At 45.0% G+C, this 20,803-nt stretch overlaps 1 protein-coding gene across 3 annotated transcripts in view; it reads right to left on the bottom strand.

Moving 5' to 3' along the window:
• The window catches only part of DCUN1D3 (defective in cullin neddylation 1 domain containing 3), a 30,935-nt gene that overhangs the window by 9,526 nt on the left and 606 nt on the right, over window positions 1-20,803 (bottom strand). Inside the window, exons 1-3 of one of the 3 annotated variants that reach the window (XM_019542227.1) lie at window positions 19,794-20,249; window positions 6,083-6,160; window positions 85-617 (exon numbers count right to left, since the gene is read on the bottom strand). In XM_019542227.1, the coding sequence (XP_019397772.1) occupies window positions 85-515 (431 nt within the window). In that variant the 5' untranslated portion in view covers window positions 516-617; window positions 6,083-6,160; window positions 19,794-20,249. Of the gene's footprint in view, window positions 1-84; window positions 618-6,082; window positions 6,161-7,232; window positions 7,358-19,793; window positions 20,250-20,803 lie in introns of those variants that run through there. The other 2 variants (XM_019542228.1, XM_019542226.1) reach the window with 2 other exon arrangements.

The raw sequence follows: 20,803 nt of genomic DNA, 5'->3' as shown, positions 1-20,803 counted from the left end.
AAGGCAAAGAAAGCCAAAGGGGCTTTGCTCTAGCACATACAAGATCAGATACATTTGAACATGTGAAGTGCCATAGGAACTAACCTTGTAAATTTGCACATGGTAGCTGCCTGGAACTTCCAAGCCAAGACTAGCACTTTAAATTCAGTGGGGTCAACACAGAGGTCATTGCAAAAACGTTCCATGCCTTCTTCCAGGATGGCATCTTCACGTTCATCCTTATATCTCCTAAATAACTCCCCGATCCTATGGAGTGAAGACTCTTCTGCACCAGAAACATGCTCTTTCTTTGCATCACCAGAGAAAGTCGGAGGTTGACTAGACTCTACAGCAGCATCCATTTTCTTTGTCCCGTTGACAAGTATATCCCCAGAGGATTTTCCACATACTGAGGGATGTTCTTCCTTGTGGACTGCACTTTTTTTGCTGTGTGACTTGCTGCTGGACTCCCTCTCTCCATTCTTGCTGCCAAGGGTGGAAGAAGGGTTCTTGCACTTAGTGACACACTGGCCCATGTTGCTGCAAGCCCAGCTTTTAGAGCAGTCCCCTTCCAGTCACACACCCGCTCAGCTGCTGTTCACTGAACTTCAACATGCCATCAGTGGAAGGTGACTAACCTGAAAATAAGGTTTAAAAATCAACTCATTGTTCTCCACCCCCCACCACAGCAAACAGTGAGTTAGTTGACGGTGGCATAACATTCACAAGAGAATGACAAGAGGCCAATTTCAGGATATTTAAACTTTGCTTACTGAAGAGAAAGTGTACAGAATGCTATAGCATGCGCTATAAAATTTCAAGCTGCTTTACCTAGAAATCTGTGCAGCTCGCTCACTGGCTACAGTATACTAACGGGTCCTAATAAAGGAAATTCCTAAAATTCTTACTGTAACATAGGTTACAAAGAGGTTGATTCATGTGCAGAATTCATCAAGGCAGACTACTCCAACCCAGAAATATTAAGGGAAATGCTTTTTTTTTTTTTTTTTTTTTAAAGTTCAGAGAGTTACTTTCTAAATAGAACATAAAGTGCTGTCAAACAAAGCAACAATACCCAAGGACATTCAACATTCAGTCTGAAGCATCATCATTTACTTTGGCTGTTGTCACCTTCTGACAAATGCTTGAGTCTGGCTTTTTGTTCTCCAGTTTGCATGATGCATATTTGCAGAGGGAGATGGTAAGGGGACATTTACTGGTCATGGAAGACTCTACACTGTTTCAAGTACCCAGCACAGTCCCTCAAGGGAAGAAGGCAGTTTGGGGGGCAAGGGGAACAACACTTTCTAATGAAAATAAGCAGTAAGCAACTCCAAAATGAACTACGCTATTTCTATCAAAATCATCTGATGCGTCTGCCTGCCGTCAAAATAAGGCAGCTGTCTCCACTAGATCTGTACTACCTTTCCATTCCGGCTCCCCGATACCTTTCTTTCCCTACACCTGGACAGATGAAAGGAGCAAGTAGCCAAGGCTAAATACAAAGAAGGAAAATTCATGAAGCTTGTGTTGTGTTCTTTTCTGATCCAATATTTAGAGAACAGTTGCTAGCTACCGGAGAAGTACCAAAGGCTGAAAAAGTTGTTCAGAAACAAAGGCTTAATCTTGATTTTAGTTGTTGGCAGATCCATGTTTGAGTGTGAAGAATAAGGCTAAGCTCCTAATCACAGCTACCCCAATAAAAACCTGAATGTAGATGCAGTTATATTGCAAAGGTGTCCTTTGCCAAAACAGCTTATTCCATTTGGGGAAGTTGTTTGTGTTTTTTGCCTGTATGAACGCATCTCCACTGAGGTTTTATGGCAAACTCCTTATGTACAGACAAGGCTTGAACATCCCTTCCACAGATGAACTTCAAGAGGAATGACTAAAAGTTACTCCATTAAGTAGCCACTTAAGTCATCCCAAAGCACCAGCAGTTTAAGCTATTTTTTTTCTCAGCACACATGCAATACAGTCATCCTTTATCTTGCTCTTGACCATACGCTGGTGGTGGCAGCTAAGGCAAGTTTCACTGTTCACACATGGCAATGTAGCTCATCCTTTATGCATTACTTCTCAAGTGTCTTATTTTTTCCCCATTGCTATCCTAGAAGCTACAAAAGCAAGAGACCTATTAAAGCCTCCAACAGCTTCAATGCGGATTTAGTTCTTTTTATTACAAAGCTTTGGTTTTAAACACCAAGCAAGGGGAGCACACATGGTATCCAGTATCCCAAATCCCTTAAGGGGAAAAAAAAAATCCTTTACATTGTAAACGACAGCTCAAGAGCCAAAAAAAAAAAAGCCCCAACATTATTTTGCATATTGCCCAATATCTCATAGTTCTTTAGCAATGAAGAGGTCCAATCTGTCAGTCAAGCATCTTGCTCATGTGTCGCTTCTTCAGGAAGGACTTTCTTCTATTCCAGTCCCCCTCCATCTTATAATAAGTGCAGAACCTATTTGCGTCTTCCTCAAGGGGATGCACCACAGTATTTGCACTGCATTGAAGTCAAACAGCAAGTAATCTATGCCATAGTGTATGCAAAATTCTTACTCAACAGCGATTCCAAGACACCAAACTCTATCTCTGTTTTAACTTGATCAACATTTGAATGTACAGTTTACATATTAGTTTCAGGCAAGACAAAAACCCAGTCAGAAATAATATATATATATAATTTTATTTCTGACTGGGTTTTTGTCTTGCTTAACTTTACTTGCACACTACTTGAAAGCTAAACCTTGATTTTAGAAGGTGACAGAGCTCTCAAATCAGTGACTAATATATAAACTGTACATGTATATAGGCTGGGATAACACTCTCACATTATATATTAAAATGAGAGTGTTATCGCAGCACAGAAAAATTCTTAAAGGCACAAACCCCAATAGTTAGAGGTTGGCTAAAAAGACTCTTTCCCTGTGGGCAGGTTATTCCCTAACTGCCTACAAGCACAGGATTTCCTGCAACTTCCTCTCCAGCATCTGGTAATAGTTGAGGATAATGGACTGCAGGGAAGACTGATCAGCTCTTGTATGGTAATTCCTATTATCTAGAGTACAGAAGGTGGTTCACTGCTCAATTATAAACAGCATGGAGTATGTTGTATCCTTTGCAGTCACAATTTCTGTTCCCCATTGGTATTAGTACCATGACAAATGTCCAATATTGAAGTCTAAAAGTAGTGACATAATCAACCTCATAACCCCAGTGATTTAACTATTTATTCTAAATGATGGCAACTGGAATTGCCTGGGTGAGGCTCACCCAAAACAACAGATCAACAGATACTGGAGGTGAAAGGGAGGTGGGGAGGGCAGGAAAGCACTCTTCCTGGTAGGTTCAGAAAGTCATGCCAAAATTGTGTGTCAATAATCTGTATTGTGCCAAGCAAGCAACTTTCCCAGGCATCTCTTCACTTCAGAAAGGATTTTCCTGTATTCCAATGCCACTGCACCTTTTTCTACAACTTGCTTTCTGATAGGAGTGCTGTTAATACAAGCACACCATCCATGCTAGCAGAGCCCAAACAGCCTGAGCCATCTGGCCCACAGTGGCACATTTTCCCTCCCTCTATGGGAAACTGTTCCAAAACGTAACCCTACCTTTTACAAGCAGACATGGGAAGAGATTTAAAGCACCGCTGTTGCAATTCTCTCTTGTACAGGAAACCTAATGCAATGTTACAAGTATTTTGAGGCATACTACTCCCCCAAAAAAGTAACTAAAAAAGCATTAAGCTGCATCTACTGACAAATTCCCTCATTACCTTGTTTGGAACAAGTACAACTTTTGGACCCTTCATCCCGACACCCTTTTTCTCCCTCCCTCCTCTGTCAAATTGTTTGCCAGCGTGGGAATACTGTCTTCATACTACAGGATCTGCTTTCATACTCCACTTTCATATTATGCCTCCTGTTCAAAAAAGTGGGCATGTGGGGAAGCATGCATGTGTGCAAGCAAACAAACAATTGGGGGAAGTTGGAGAAGCAGACCAATTTCTATGCTTAAAAATCAGAATTCAGCAGGGGATCAGAAAAGCATTACTTCCCATTTAAAGGGGTGGGGGGACAGGGGGAAAAGGGAGGTGTGTGGAAATGTCCCTGTGTAATTATGCCAGAGGCTAATGAGTGCAAGTGTTAGTTCTGGGTTGCACTAACTATTATGCCCAGGGATCATGGTTTTCTCTGGTAAAAAAAAAATCCCAACTACTCCTACCCAAAATCTAGGTTTCCCCACTGTTGAAATAAAATGCCACTATAATGTGGTATGTATGCATGCAACATTTTTATTGATACATTTACAATTTTAAAACAATTTGGAAGCCTACCAGTGCCTCAATAGTTGTAATAAAATAAATTCTAAATGCCTATTTATTTTTGCATTTGATTTTGGCTTTTTGTTTGGTTGGTTGTTTTGGGGTTTTTTGTTGTTGTTGTTGTTTTTTTTAAATCATGGAAGATCAGACCTCCCCCAACCCCGCTTGCTTACCAGGACAAGTCCAGTTGCAGCTGACCCCCTGCTGCTTTGTGGCACTGAGCAGCCCAAATATGCCAGCATGGTGCCCCTCACCCCCAGCCCCGTCCCCACCGCTGCCCTTCACTCCTGACCCACAGCCCCCCTCACTCCCAACCCGCTGCGCCCCACCCCCAGACCCTAAGGGTGTGGAGAATGGGGTGGGTGTGTGGAGAAGGGGGCTTACAATTTTAACCCTACAAATTTGTTAGAGATGCAAAAAAAACAAGACAGAGAACAAGGGTGAAAAACCAAAGTTACAGACTTGTTATAGGTCTCTACTACTAAAGAATAAAATCTGGGACTAAAACCTGAAGGCAAATCACAGACACAGGATACAGTGCTCCTGAAGGAGTTTATTACTCAACAGATGTCTGAGTAGTCACTTACAGCTAAGCATGAATCATCGAGATGTCCATAAGCTTGTTTTCCCCCACAACAAACTAAATGCAGAGATCCATAATGATGCTGCATGTTCTACTTGTAGTCAGGGAGGAAGCAACTAAGAACACAGGAAATCTACTGCTAGTGACTAAAACTGGCAAAATGAAAACCACGTATTAAAGACTGAGATTTGTTAAAGCACACTAATTCTACAGCTATGGGCAGAGGTACATACAATTAGGAAGATCTTGTTAATGAAGACATTTATAAAAGCAGTATGAAAACACTAACAATGAGAAGTCAGCTGAACATATGATATGCAACAGTAGGTCCAGAAGAAATAAACTAGTGGAGCAACTAAATCTTTTTTTTTATTATTATTTTTTAAGAAAGGCTGTCCACTGGAGTGACCAAAATGATGTTTTGTAGGGAAAAGGAAGGCAATCTCTAAAATGGACAGAAGTGTGCTGTTATTAAATAAGTTTAGCTGCAACTCTGAACCAAAAAAGTAGGAAAATTTTTTTTTACATCTGGAGAATAATAAAGATCAAAAACAGTATGTGGTTAACCCACCAGCTACCACCTCCGATTTTAATTCCTGGTCAATACTAAAAAAAAAAAAAAACAAAAAACCACAAACAAACCACATAACATGACAGGGAAGATGAAGGGGGGGGTGGAAACAGATGTTCCTTCTTTGCAAACAGAATGAGAAGTTTAGGGAAACCCTTTACAAGTGAGGTAGAGTCAAGGCAAGCACATCTGTGCTTCTCTCAACCCATGGAGTACAACAATGCAACTGAGGCATGGCAGGCTCAACAGCAGGACACCCTCACATCTCCCAGCAAACCCATAGGATAATTCCAATGAAAATGAGCATAAGCTCCTACAGGATTTTACACAGCAGCCACCATCTAACTCATGGTGGACAAGGACTAGAAGAAGGAGCAGAAGCTACGCGGAGTAGCGCAAATGGTCTAGCTTAATTCAGATACTCAAGGATATGCCTGAATTTTCTTCAGCACACACCACAGGGGGAAATTCTGTGCATGTTCACACACTTCTCTTCCTCCTATCTGAAGCTCCCACCTGGGAAGCCATCTAGTTAGCTTGCTCTAAGGACAGGGGGAAGGTAAGTTACAGTCGATTTCTTTTCTCCAATGACTGTGGAAGCATCACCAACAATTTACTACTTACATAGTATTCTCAAATACATAACGGGTCATTTCACTATTACTTAGTCTCCTTCTGACTTCCAGGACTTCACGTGGAAAGCTGTAAGATAAAGACCAGCATTCAGAAATCTTTACATTTTAAAAAGGCGGATGACAATAACTAAGATACATATTCCGTAACCACCATCAGCAAGTCCATGAGGAACTCTCATTTCGTTACAAAAAAACAAAAAAAAGTGTGTGGTGTTACAAAGTCACATTTCGACAAACCTGATTTACCATTTCAGTTAAGCAACTGTTTCAGACACAATCAGCAAACTACTACATTAGTGCTGTTGTAGCGGTTAATGATATGGTATACGCATATAGGAACATCATGTAGTTAATTATGTTGATAAAGCAACAATATTTATCTCAATAGACATTTCAGCTCAACACCCGTCACAGTAGGTGTGCTTCCCTGACCTTTAGGAAGGGACTGTTAGTGCTCAGTTTCTCACGCTCAAGATAAAATTAATGTGCATTCATAGTATATGTGAAAACCAGTAATCAATGTGATTAAGTGGTCTTCCAATCCATGGAAAAACCAAATAAATTACAGTCAGAACTCAGCTCTGCTCTAGAAGTGACCCCCCCACCCTCAGAAGAACAATTGGGGGTTAATGTTCATTATGACTCATGGGCTTTAGATGAAACCTACTAAATATCCCTAATAAAAAGGCTTCTCATCTCCATGTTACAAATTCAAAGAAAAACTATCCAGGCGGGCTTCTCTGGCTTCACACAGTAGGGTCCTGATGGTAGAATTTCATCAGTTCTGTTGATGCATAATCTAAATCTTCTTGCCAGAAGAGCACTGGCTCCTCATAAGAATAATAAAACATCTTGTATCAGGTAGTAAAGCAACGTATATGTGGTTCTCAGTGCATTCAGGGGACAGACGAGTTGATCGAGAGGCGCTGTTTTGCATAGTTGCTCTATTTTAGGACTACTTGTTCAGCACAGATTTGGAGACTTGCTCATATGCACAAGCGCACATAAAAAAGGGAAAGAGACTGACTTCCACTGCGCATGTCAAATATTCTTATAGCCTATGTCAGGGCTGTCCAACTGGCAGCCCACTGGCAACAGGGGGCCCACGAGGAGTTGAACTGCAGCCCTTGGGTTCTCACCTGGCTACTGTTCTCCTAAAGCTCTGGCTGCAACAGCTGCTGGAGTCTCTCCCCCTCGTTCCTCTGGCTTCCACTGCTGTACAGCAAGCAGTGCGGGCAAGTGGTGCGGAGGGCAAGTCAGGAAAGGGGAAACCACATCAACCAAAGGGGTGGGGAATGTCTGTGTAGGCATGCTTTGTCCAGGAGTGGGGAAATCACTCACATGACCACATGTTGCAGCACAGGGAGGTGCAAGTAGACCCATGTGGACCATCTATGGACTCCCTGCAGTTTAGTCATTGGACAGCCCTGGTCTGTTTTCCTGTCCTACTTTTGACCCCTGTCCATGTCCTTCCAAGTGCATCCAACACAGTATGTGTTCAGCTCAAAAAAGCTTCAAGCCAAGCGTGAGCAAAAGGAACTGGATTGCTGGGAGTTCAGGTGGGGTTCCCCCCCCACTGCCCCATTCTCTCTCACAGAAGTAAATGAAATAAATATTCTCACTGTAATGCTGTCTTAAGAGAAGCAACAATATTTTAAAAGACCACAGGTTTTATATATTTCACAAGTGGGAAGAGCTACACTTCAAGCAATTTGGTGAAACCAAAACACAATTACATTTTGCAGTATGGAGCCATACAGCTCAATACCTATCTGAAGGGCTATCAGGGTAAGCTAACAAATTTGCATCTCCAGTTGACTGCAGAACAAATTGCAAGCAAACGTTTGCTTTAGTTCAGGAAAATGTCAAAGACCAAACGCAGTTCAAGCCTAACTACTGATAGGTAAAGATTTTCCAGGGTAGTGTGAAATAGTTTCCACCTTGGCTGACACGTAGATATGATAGATCGGGGTGGGCAAAATACGGCCCATGGGCCGCATTCATCCCGCCAGACCATTCTATCTGGCCCACGGGGCCCCTAAAAATTTAGAAAATTAATATTTATCTGCCCCTGGCTGCCTGTCAAAGATAACAGGAGCCTGGGGTAGTAGACACATGGGAAGCCATTGCAGGACCCTGTAACAGCAAGGCCCGCCTGCCCCCCACCCCCAACCAGAAGCCCCTGCCTTACAGAGGCTTCTGGCCTGGGACCACGGGGCCATACGTGCCTCCCTACGCCAGAGCAGGAAATTTAGGTAAGCAGCAGGGCAGGGAGGCAGGGAAGGACCACAGGCAAATTGCCCCAGTCCTTGGGGCCAGGCCAGCTCCTGCCGAGTCTAGTGATCCAGCCATGCAGCCACAAGCCACGTGGTACAGAGCAGCTGGCGGGTAGGCAGCAAAGTGGAAAAAGTGGTGGTGGAAGGCAGTGGAAGCGAGGGGGCATGTGGGAGTGTGGGGTCCATGTCAGGGTCCTGGGGCCAGCGATGGCACGGCCCAGAGCAGGGCAGCAGGAGCATGGGGCATGGGCTGGCAGGAGTCTATGGAGCCGGGCTGGGCTGCACCAGCAGGGAAAGAAAGGAGCTGGCCTGGCTCCACAGAACCCCTGCTGGCTGGGACCCTGCACTCCTGCTGCCCTGCTCTGGGCCCTGGGACACCAGCATGGGCCCCGCGCACGTACCTGGATGTCACAGGCTCCTGCGTGCCCACTCGCTTCCAGTCCCCCCCGCCCCGCCCCAGCCTCGCAGTACAGGCAGGGCCAGCACGCACAGCCCTGACCCCACACTCACCTGTCTGGTGCCAAGCAGTGGTGGCACGGGACAAACTGCTGTTCAGAATGGGGGAAAAGCAGCCCCTCCCACTGCTGGCACTTTCTGGTACAGCCACTCCGAGTCCACGTGGGGCTGTCCTGAGTCTCCATCACATCACCGCTACCTCTGGGCTGCCCCATGGGGCAGCAGTGGCAGTGCAGAGCAGACACAGGACAGCCCTGCACAGGCTCCAAGCAGCTGCACAGGAAGGGGCTGGAAGCAGGAGGGCCGCTTTTCCCCCACGCTGAGCAGCAGTTTGTCCTGTGCCGCCGCTACTCAGCCTGGACCTCAGCACTGACTTTGGGCTCGCCTGTCAGGGCTGAGCAGCAGCAGCAGCTGGGCAGAAACTGCTGCTTGGTGCAGGGGGAAAGCGGCACCTCCCCCTCAGCACTGCCAGGCAGTTTTTGCTGCGGCTGTCTGGGCAGCTCAGGGGTGGCAGTGAAGGAGCTGCACTATGCTAGGCTGCGGCGTGGCTGCTTCACTGCCACCTGTAAGCTGCCCAGCTGCTGCTCCACACCGTCATTGCTGCTGCGCTGGGGAGCCAAGAGGCCGCGCTGGGAAGCCAAGAGCGGAGGAGTGGTAGGGCAGGCCAGCATAGGCTCTAGGCAGCTGCAGCAAAAACTGCCCAGCAACAGCACAGAGGAGGGGCCACTTTCCCCTGTGCCAAACTGCAGTTTCTGCAGAGCTGCTGCTGCTGCTCAGCCCTGACAGGTGAGCCCAGAGCCAGCATGGGGTGCATAAGGTCGCAGCTGCACGCACTGGTCGGTCCCTGCTGCTACCACTGCATGCCCAGAGGTGGCAGGACATGCCATGGCTGGACAGAGCAGAGAGGGCACGGAATGCACGAGGCTGCACGCTGCTAGCAGTAGCAGGGAGGCGCTGTAGGGCACTCAGGCTCTCTGCTGTTGTGGGGTGGGTGCTGCCCAGCTCAGGGGAGCGCTGCCCATGCACACCCCACATACCTTCAAACCCTTCCTACAAAAGTCACAGCCACACTACACCCACATCCTCACAAATCCCCCATACCCACCCACCGATACTCCCCGACACCCCTACACAATATACAAAAGAGTAAGACTACATTTTGAGCTATTATGCAATTACTTCTGCATATACAGCACAAACGCATACAAATCAGGTCAAAAATATGTTTTTTAAATTAAATGAAAATATATTATGGGTGTTTGATTTTTAGTATACAATTTGGTGCATTTTTTCCATTCCAAGATGGCAAACCATCTTTCCCAAAGGAGTGCTTCCAGGGTCAAGCACAGGGATTTCCAGTGGCAAAGGTCAGAGGTTAGGGAGAGGGACTTATGGTCCCAAGATGACGACCAGGGGGCAGGGCACCTGTCAAAGAACAGGTCTACCCATGCGGACCTCAAGATCTTGCCAAAACTCAGTAAGCGTCCCTCCACCCAAAATAATTGACCATCCCTGTACTAGATAGTGCTAGGTGCCAGAAATATTAACATCTGTTAACACGTTCAAATACAATATTTCCCTAGTTATTTTTGATTGAGCCATGTTACCCATTATTCTTTGTTCAGACTGCACAATACCCGGCAACTTAAGCCCATCAAAAAGGAGCTACAAACAGAGAATAATGCAGTTGGTTTTGGCAGTACTTCCAAAACCTTGTATTTTAATAGCTGTTTTGACCAGTTGTTTGTTAAGCTTATAATTTTAGCACAGTGACAATACTAACTTTAGGATGGAGAATAAGGACTCGGTACAAACAAGCAATCAGTGAAGCAAAACAAAGTCTTAGCTATTTGAATCTTCATTTAAAAAAGATCCTCCAAAAAACACCGTGAATTACAGTACACACATTGCTATATGCTTTCTTCCTACCTTCCACAGCAGCTTATGGAAGAAGAGAATATCAACTTTCTGTAGCAAGGGTTTTAAATTAGGTCCCTAGGTCACAACTACAAAGTTAAGGTCTTATGAGACCATCAGTCTACAGCAGGGTGGGCAAAATATGGCCTGCAGGCCAAATCCTGCCCAACAGACCATTCTGTTTGGCCTATGGGGCCCCTAAAAGTTTTAGAAAATTAATTTTTATCTGCCCCTGGCTGCCTGTCAAAGCCGATAGGAAGACAGTGGCAGTAGGACCCAGGGGGAGCCTGTGGCAGACTCAGCAACTGAGCAGCAAGGCTGGTCTGGCTCCACCCTGTCCCCAGCCCTCCCCAGCTCACCACCAAAATTCTGGAGGTATGAACCTTGATAAATCCAAACTGAATAAAGTTTGCTCAAGCCCCTCAAAATGAAATATTAATGGTTTCTGTACTATACCTACACTTCCGTGCAGCCCTTCCCATGTGGTTGCTTAAGGGCAGGGAGAACCTAGTAAGATCACACAGGTCTCAGTTTACCTTTTCAACGAACTAATGGACAAGTTCAGTTTGCCTGCTGCTGGTAATGGGCCAAATCATATAAACAAGTTGAGTGAGCTATGGTTTTTTAAGTCTCCCATCATCACATAGGTTGGAAGTTTGGGATGTTTGTAAAAAAAAAAAAAAAAAAAAAAAAAATCCTGTCAGGCAATCCACAGTTTAAGATAAGTACATTTACAGTAAATAGGAGGAGAAAGGGTGGGATCAGAAAGAAAACAGCTCCATCATAGAAATGCAGTCCTTTATAGCCAGAGGTCAGCTTACAACAGATCCAGAAACTGCTGCTCTATGACTACAGCCCTATATTTCTGAGCCTGAATCAGAACTGTGCTGACACTTTGCTGTAGCATGAACTGCAAATATCTGAAGCTCCCCTGAAGCAAGTCTCACAATAGCTGGGAAGTGTTCTAAGAACTTCTTGTTAAATGATCATGTCTAGACACTGTGCATTGTTAGGAAAGAGTCTAGGACTGTATCATCAAAGAAAACACTTTCCTTTAAAGGGCTCTGCACAAAAGACACCTGTTCTGTTATATTCTTCATCTAAGAACATACCATGAAAGAAAGCCACAATATGGCAAACATTTGTTCAAACTGTAATAAATACAGTCTAAAAAAATAGTATAAGAAGGCGTTTCAGTCCTGCAGTCTATCATGCTGTGTTAATTATAGAACAAAGCTAGCTGAAGAAAAACAAACTGAAGAACAAAGTGAAAGATGATAGGGAAAGACATGCCTCTAAAGGGTTGGAATAAAGAGACTTTAATTGGTTTTGTTCATTAAAAGACACATTGCTTGAAGTGATATTTTCAGCAAGACTGTCACATGACATTTCTCCCTTTTCTACACCTCTCTTTTATACCCAGGGTGCAGTGTGTAAGAGTGGTTAAGTACTCCCGCTATGCTTCAAGCTGCAGGCAGACAGTAGTCATTTGGGATGCTAATCACACCACCCCCGTGTGTAATGTTGACTTCAGAAACCTACCTGCCTTCACCCCAGTAGTATTAATAGCCATTCAGACCCAGGCAGACCTTTTTGGTTTTGGTTATGGGTGTAAGTGTTAATTTTCAGTATCTATTTAACCTTATTTAAAAAGCAAACAAACAGATAAGACCTTTGAATACATGCATGGTATTATGGACTATATCCTATATTTACTACAAAGCCAGTTATGAAAACCCACTGCATTTTAGTTTGCAAAGCAGACAGGTGATGGGAACCCAAAGTTAGCAGGGGAGCTGGCCTCCCCATTCCTCCCTATCCACAGATACTACTTTAAAAAGGACATTTTAATCTAGCTAATTAAATTCTTCCATTGCATGTTAACTCCATCCCTCTTTGGTTTTTAAAAGCAGAGATTCCTACCGATAGTACAAGTCACCTTCATCTACTTAAAAACAGATATTCATAGTTCCCTGTTGAAGCCAATAGGAACTCAGGATAGTCAGCACCTCTGAAAAGCAATCCAGAAGCCCATTGATTTTTTAATGAAAAAAAAAAAAAAAAAATGGTAAGCTCTAATGACTAACCAAGCATGTTTCTTTCCCAGTTCATTACAGGCTTTAGCATAACCTCATTGTTACTGCGAGGCTTCAGTACAGATGCTACCAATAATCAAAAGGAGCAGACCAGGCCACCAGTAACACTAAAGAGTTCAAAAAGGGTTTGCTTGTGCAATGTCCTCCCGGCTCAAGGCAATCTGGCTGCAGGCCCCGGGACCAATGGAAGCTCTGGTCAGTACTCGCAAATTGCATCCTAGGGTTTAAACACTGGTCATCAGCAACTTCCATCTTGTTGCACATAACACAGTTGTTCAGGAGGACAGATTTAACTTAGTATGTGGAAAACCCTCCCTAAGGCTGCTGTCAAATGTTTAGATGCAAGGAAGTTCCATCAGCCTCAACAATAAAGGGAAGTTGTAATAAACGTATTTCATTCAGACTTCAGTGTAAAAAAACAAAAGAGCTTCTACAACACATGATACTTCCCTTAGGGCTCAGAGTTGAGATCTGACAAAAGAAAAATTAAATCTAAATGTAGTTAATGCCAAGTGTCTCCCATTTTTTATACACTACTTTTACTCCTATGTGTAGGAAAAGAGAGCACTGGAAACCTTAGACCCATGAGCGAGGAAGAAAACCAAACTCCCCCCCAAAAAGCAGATTCCTTGCATCAATTCTGACAAGTGGCACTAGGAAGACTGTACTAGGAGTGCTGGGAAGCCTCAAGCTGCAGGCAGTAACTTCACCAATCTTCTGAACAAATCTAGAGTCAGGTTATATATTCAGGTGTCCCCAGAAAAAAGTTACAAACACAAGCTTGCTGTGCACCTTTCATAACTCTGATAGAAGCCACCATGCCACCAAAAGAATTCTTTCTAAGCAGTTACACAGTCAAGTCCTAATGAAATTCCCACATAAGAAGTACTAGGAGAGTTCTTACATCACACTTGGGATCGTTTTAAACAAGTTAATAAGATTTAATTTCAAATCTGCCTTATATGCTGTTAAAACTCTTTAAGGCTATCTGAATTTCTGCAGTCATAGCAGGCAAAAAGCAGAAAATAAGTAAAGAAGGAACTAATTGAAAACCTGTGAAGACCTGATTTCTGAGGTCTATTACAGTAACACCATTAACACCTTAAACAACATAAGGAAGGCAACACTATTTAGATATCACCTACATCAGAAGCAGCTGCACAATACAGGCAGAAACCTGGAGTGTCCAAACTGCAGTCATAACCAAAACCTTTTAGGTCTCTAAAGTTTGCTTGTACCTTAAGCCAACATATGCATTCTGTTTAACATTTTGAGGCAATGAAAAAAAAAAAAAAGAAAAAGGTGCTTTGTGTATTATTTTACTTCAGAGCTGAATACATTAAAAGGACCATTTACTTTTTAGAAGTCTGATACAACTTGTTGTATCTGTTACACCAGGGGCAGGCAATTATTATTTCAGCTGGAGGACCGCTTAATGAGTTCTGGTGACCTGTTGAGAGCCAAATGGGTAGCCCCACCCCCTGCTCATCATATTGGGACTAGAAGTCCCACTCCCTAACCCCTGACCTTTGTCACTGGAAGTCCCTCCCCTTGCCCCTGAGAAATACTCCCTTTGGGAGGGGGGGGTTGCCATCTTAGAACCAGAAAAAAAAACAAATCATATACTAGAAGTCAAACACCTACTAAAACGTATTTTAATTTTATTACAAAAAATATGCTGTGATTTGTGTACTGTATATAGAAAGGACTAAATAATAACTCAAAAATAAAATCTCACCTCTTTTATATTGTGTGTGGAGTGCGGTTGGGGGTGGGGGGTGAGCACAAGGGTGCAGGGGGGAGGGGATCCCCCCCACCATACACATGATGTGCAGCCCCTGCTAATGGCAGCAGTAGCTGGCGGGGGGAGGAAGGGGGCTCAGTTTGCTTGTGCCAGGCACAGGCACTGGTGCCCAGCAGGGCCAGTGCTGTGCGCAGGAAGCAAAAAGCGCAGCCTGCCCAGCCACCTCTATCACAGGGGGCTCCATGCCATGCACCTGCAGCTCCCACACTCCTACTGAGGGAAGCCCCACAGTGGACTCTGCAGGGAAGCAGGGGGAAAGGCTCCCTCCACCCCCTGCAGTGTCCACAGACCTGTGCAGCAAGGGGTGGGGAAGGCAACCAGCATGGGAGCTGCAGGCACATGGCCCCCAGTAGAAGCGGCAGCAGGAGCCACGGGGGTCTGGCTGGCTCCTGCTGCGTTCTGTGGTGCAGCCAGGCACCAGCCAGGCACCTCCCAGCAACGCACAAGTTCCTGGCTGCAACGCTGGGACTGCACAATGCATGCAGTAGGAGCCAGCCCGGCCCTTACAGTTCCCAGCTGGCTCATACTGCCACTGACCCTGACCCCTGGGGCCCTGCACTCCCACCCTCTGCCACTCCTTCCCACCACCCCACACCTGTCACCACTGCCTTTCCCCTCCGCTTCCCTTCCTTCCCTACCTGCTCACCACTCCAGTAGTACATGGTTCCCAACTGCAAGGCTTGGACTGCATGGCACAGCAGAAGTCAGCTGGAAACCACATGGTGCCAGCTGGGCTCAGCTGACTCCACCTGTGCCAGCAATCTTTCCCACCCCACACTGGTCTCATCTGACTCTCTGCTCTCAGGCCGAGGGAGGTGGGGAACAGCCCTAGGGTCACCAGGCCAGAAGCCTCTGGCTGGGGGGCAGAGGGAGGCTGGAGGAAGGGCCCACAGGCATTGCTGCTGCTGCATCTGGGTCCCGCCACCACTGGTGCCTTGTCATCTTTGACAGCCAGCCAGGTGCAGATAAATATTTTTTTTAATTTAGAAAATTAGAGGCCCTGCAGGCTGGATAGAATGGCCTGGCAGGCTGGATTCAGTCTGCGGGCAGGATTTTGCCCAGCCTGTGGTACACTTTGACTTGCAGAAAGTACAGCAACAAACTTCAGATCCCTTTAGCTGTACATGAAGATTGTACGCTTCATGCATTGCATCTTCAGCATTTCTAGACCACCTAGCACAGTGGTGTCTCAGTGCTAAACAGGAGTAGTTAGAGTTTCTCTAACATCAATAAGCGTACAATGCAAACACTCCACATCCAAATACCTACAGGCGCTAGGAGAGCTGGATCCCACCTTGGATGCTCAAACCTATCCTTGGAATACACACACTCGTTTCTTATAATAAACACCAGTGCTCATCTGTCAAAGTGCTGTCAGTGCTTCAAAAAGTAGATGTTAAACCCACACAACTAAGAAAGCCCAGTTAAAACTGTTGTTTGTCTTCTGTTGGGGGTGGAGGAGGAGAATAAGATTTGTATATTAAATAAACACAATCACAGTAGCCTTTGCTATTCATCTCCTCATTGTTTCAATTTACCTTTTCAATTACAACAGAAGCATTGCATGATGTTTCATCATAATGGCACTACTGATCATTAAACAATCTGTCTGGTATGGAGCATGGATGACAGAAATAGCAACATTCAAAGAATAGGTCTGAAACATAGGTGGAGTAATTCCTAGCTTTTTTCTCAGCCTAGATCAGGGGTGGGCAAAATGGCAGATGCAACTGGACTCCATTTCCCAGCCATGTGGCTGGGGCCGGTTTCCATGCAGACCCCAGCTGCAGCTGCGCTGTTATAGCACAAGGCTGCAATTGTCACGGAGACAGGCCTCAGTCATGCTGGCAGGGCAGAGGGCTGCTCCAGAGCCACTGGGATCTTGCAGCAGAGGCAGCTTGGTCCAGGGCCAGGGCAGAGCTGCAATCTGCAGCTTGCATGCTCCGGGCAAGGACATGCAGGCTGCAGATAACAGCTCTGCCCCAGCTCCTTGCAGCAGTAACAGCCTGGTCCCATGCTGGGGCAGAGCCACAATCCAGTGCCTGTGCGCCCCTGCCCAGACCACGCAGGCTGCAGATCATGGCTCTGCTCTGGCCCCCACCACAAGATCCCAGTGGCTCTGGAGCAGCCCCCTGCCCTGCTGTGTGCCCTGCCAGCACAGCTGGGGCCAGTCTCTGTGGAGACTGGCCCCAGCCATGCAGGCAGGGGCAGCAGGGAAATGGATGGAGTCCATTGCCAGGCAGATCCACCCCACTGGCCGGACTTTGCCTATCCCTGATCTAGATGCTAGAAGGCAACCGTCAATCCTTCTGGATCATGGTGTATGCATGAGAGGGCACCAGGACCTTCAATGCGTATGTCTAGGCAGGAGTATGGAGGAGGCTGCCCAGACCTTCCATCCCCCCTTTTAGGGCATTGAGACAGTATCCAAAGGCCAAACCAAGTCTAGATGTTCAGTACCTGTAGTTATATGCATGTCCACGAATCAAACCCAGGTCTCCCACACGGCAAACAAGGATTCTACCACTGAACCACAGCCGCGGGACCAATTTAGACTAACCACCTGCATTTTGCATTCTTAATGACTTCAACAAACTATGTAGTAGTACTTCAGACAATGTTCTCCCAATGCCCAAAAAATATTTTAAGAGACTTGTTTTCCTAATATCTAGTCTACTTTTTTTATTTCCAGGCAAGTGGTCCTTCTCCCATTACCTTCATAAGCTAAATTGTTTTTCCATATTCGTGTTCCTGAAATTTTCACATTTACAGCCCCAACATGTCTATATTGTCTTCCCTCTTCTGTAGAATTTAAGCTGCTTCAGACTCTCAGTGTCTTAGCCACAAACCACTGAATCATTTTAGCACACCCTTTCAAATACTTACACTCTTCTTGAACTGCAGAGATCCAAATCTCCACATTACTGACCGTCATCCCAGAGCTACCTAAAGCCACCCTGCCTATTTGTAAGCTAGGGTGCAAGCATAAATAAAAAGGAGAGACAAGACCAAGTACTTTTACAATGGCAAACTGCAAGATCCTCTGTGATTTGCCAAGGAGCACCATCTCTAGAGCTGTCAGCCTTAGTGGGCAACAGAGAATAACCTAATGCTAAGCTGTTCCAAGATGCCAATTCATGACAGCATGAAGTTAAGAGTACAAGTGAGCTACATGAATATAGCTGGAGCTCTTAGATTTCCTGACCTTAATTTGCAGAGACTTAACACTCCATAGTGATAAATATTTGACTCATGAAATTTTTAGACAAGGCAAAGAGATTGTTGCCTGTCAAGACAACTTGTGATAACTCATTGACTAAAAGGCTACTGATTGTTTACATGGATTCTTGAAAAGAACTAGGATATTCAGTTTATAAGCATGTGCTTCAGGGGTAAATTGCAAGTGGCTCTTTACCAGAAGGCAACATACGCCACTGCAAGTCACCATGCAATTACCACTGTTTCAAGCTGAGTTACTATGTCATTATTGCAGAATAAACTACAGTCAAATATACAATTAGTCCATGTCCCCAGTGCAGATAAACCACAAAACATTAAAACCATCAACTCTGTGTGTGAAAAGTAACTGGACATCCAACAGCCAAAAGACAAAGGCCTCCAAATAAAGGGTAAAAAAGAGAAGATACGTAAAACAAGGCAAACCCCACGTAGAAACCGAGCTACTAGAAATATTGGTTTAGGGATCTCTGTCAGAGTTACCAAGGGGCTCCTTTTTAGCCGATTCTGACTAGTATACCTCTCATTTGAAATCAATTCCTACATCCCCCAAGAACTCCAGATAGTATCGTTTGACCCATTTTCAGCTTCAGTCTTGGGAACAGGTAAAATGTCCCCTATTCTCTTAAATCTTCAACTTCTTTCTGCCTTTGGTCTTTTACCTAGCCAACAAAAGTGCATCTTTATAGGATGCAGTAGCAGTAATCAAGCAACTAATTGAACACCTTTTCTCTTTGTACCTCTGAAAAGCAGATGAAAGTGACCTTCAGTTTCATTACTACCACAGGGCTCGCGACTGCAGTAATGAAACTAACCAATACCTCCCACCACCAGCAGAAAAATCACCAAGACTACAGCAGTTTGGGATAGCTCTGAGGGGCAGCAGGCATCTTGATAGCGTTTGTAGACCTGAGAAAAAAGCAACATACACCAAATTCACACCTGGCTCTCCTCACAGCCAGGAAGGGCTGAATCACTTTCATCTACAAAATAAAAGCCAAGAGCATTCCCATCTCTCCCTTATTCCCCTCCCATCCCAACACAGAACACACTGTGCATGACTGAGGTCTATCTGTCACGTGGACACACAAGGGAGATCTCCTTTTTTCATCATCACTGATGCATGCACTAGAGGTCATTCTGTGTCCCTTTGTATTAAAGGCCAGTCAGATAGTCTGACAGCTTCTCTCCCTGGAACACTCCTTCTTTAAGGAAGCTATTTTTCCCCTTAGTTTACAGAAGTAGCTGCTTTACACCACATTGTCAAGTCTACCCTCTAGTTCTCCTATCGATCTTGTTACTGCCCTTTACGTTTAAATGCTCAGTGCCACAATCGGCAAGATGCAATTGGTAACATCAAAAAGTTATTCATGCACACACGCACCCATCCACCTCCCAAGCTCTTTAAAGCAAGACAACATGGAATAGGAGACAAAATAAGTAACTACTATGAAAGTCACTAGATGTAGTTCCTGAGATCTACAGGCAAATTACAGATGATATTGCAGGTTATCATGTCTCAAGAGAACATGGATTACCGGAGCATCAAGCTGAGCTGTCAAAGAATATTAGGGCTGCAAGTACACTCTTAAATGATAGGAGTAATCTTTAAATAGATTTATGGACAGCAAATTCTATAGCAGCACTAACTGCCATGAAATTATTAGAATTTAGAAGACTTCAACTGAACTTCTCCACAAGTTTCTAACCAGAATTAAATTTACTTTGTCAACAAGGATCTAACAATCTCCTTTCTATACCTTCCTCTCACCTATGAAAACACTTTGTTTCAAACTTCAAGCTGCTTTTCGTTTAGGGAGCTGTAAAAGCTCTTCACAGACTATTAAACACCCTGTGAAATACGTAACTGTCCATTTAAGATGAGGCAAAGCAAGGTAGAGTCAAGAACAGAACCTGTCTCATGGTTCCCAGACTTGATTTTAGTCAAAAGACCTTCCTTCCTCTCCCACTAAGCACCTCACGGTAGCACCTGGAAAACAAGCAGAAGGCTGCAGCAAAGACTTTATGAGAATGTAGAATCAAAAACACACAAAACATTGTTTCTTTTCACTGCTAGCCCAAAATCCAATACCAAACACACAGTGGTCACTTATTAACTGTGCTTAATTAGATATGGGAAGGTTCTCAATCAGGTAAAGGAAGCCTGCATTAGACAAGATACCTTCAGATTGTGTTTAGCAATTTTTCTCCCCAAACTTGGGGAAGGAATAAGGAAGACAGAATGAAACTGACACTGAAAGATTGATCACAAGTCTATTGGGACTCTTCAGAAAACACAACAGTGGCACAGCATGAAGTTCTCCTGCAAGACAAGTGTGGAGTATTGGAACTTGATATTCAGAAGCAAACTATCAAGATTATAAAATAAATAAATACATAAGCCTGCACTCCCACCGTAACTTAAAGAAGGAATAATTTAAACAAGTATTGGGGAAGAGACGGCTCCCCATGGAAATCCAGGGCACGAGCATTGTGTCCAGCAGAGCAACAGCGGGCTCGGCTATACGACAGACTTGACCTCCCACCCTACCCTGCCTGCTGGCCTCTCACAGCCACAGCAGGAAAGAAATGCGCTTCCCAAGGAACATTTACTCAAGGCCAGACACAGGCACGAGCAAACCAGGTAGCTGCCAAGGGCTCAGACAGAAGGGAGGCTTGAAAATGGTGAAAATAATCATTATCATCATTATCTCAGGCAAAGGAGAGCCCAATACTAAAAATTAGCCTGGGGCCGCCAGGACTCTGGGCACGGTGCTGCAAATGCGTAGTCTAGCCACACTCTCAGCCAGGTCCATAAACCCACACGACAGGGTGGGGGTGCACCCCCAGGCTCCCGTAAAAGTCCTTATAGGGCGGGAAGGGAGCCCGCAGTGCTGGCAGCCACAGGAGCAAGTTTGAGGACA

Source organism: Crocodylus porosus, unplaced genomic scaffold, assembly GCF_001723895.1.
Source record: "Crocodylus porosus isolate Cpor-Errol unplaced genomic scaffold, CroPor_comp1, whole genome shotgun sequence".
Classification (NCBI taxonomy): domain Eukaryota; kingdom Metazoa; phylum Chordata; order Crocodylia; family Crocodylidae; genus Crocodylus; species Crocodylus porosus.
The sequence above is the reverse complement of the archived record's forward strand: the minus strand, read 5'-3'. Positions and strand labels throughout refer to the sequence as shown.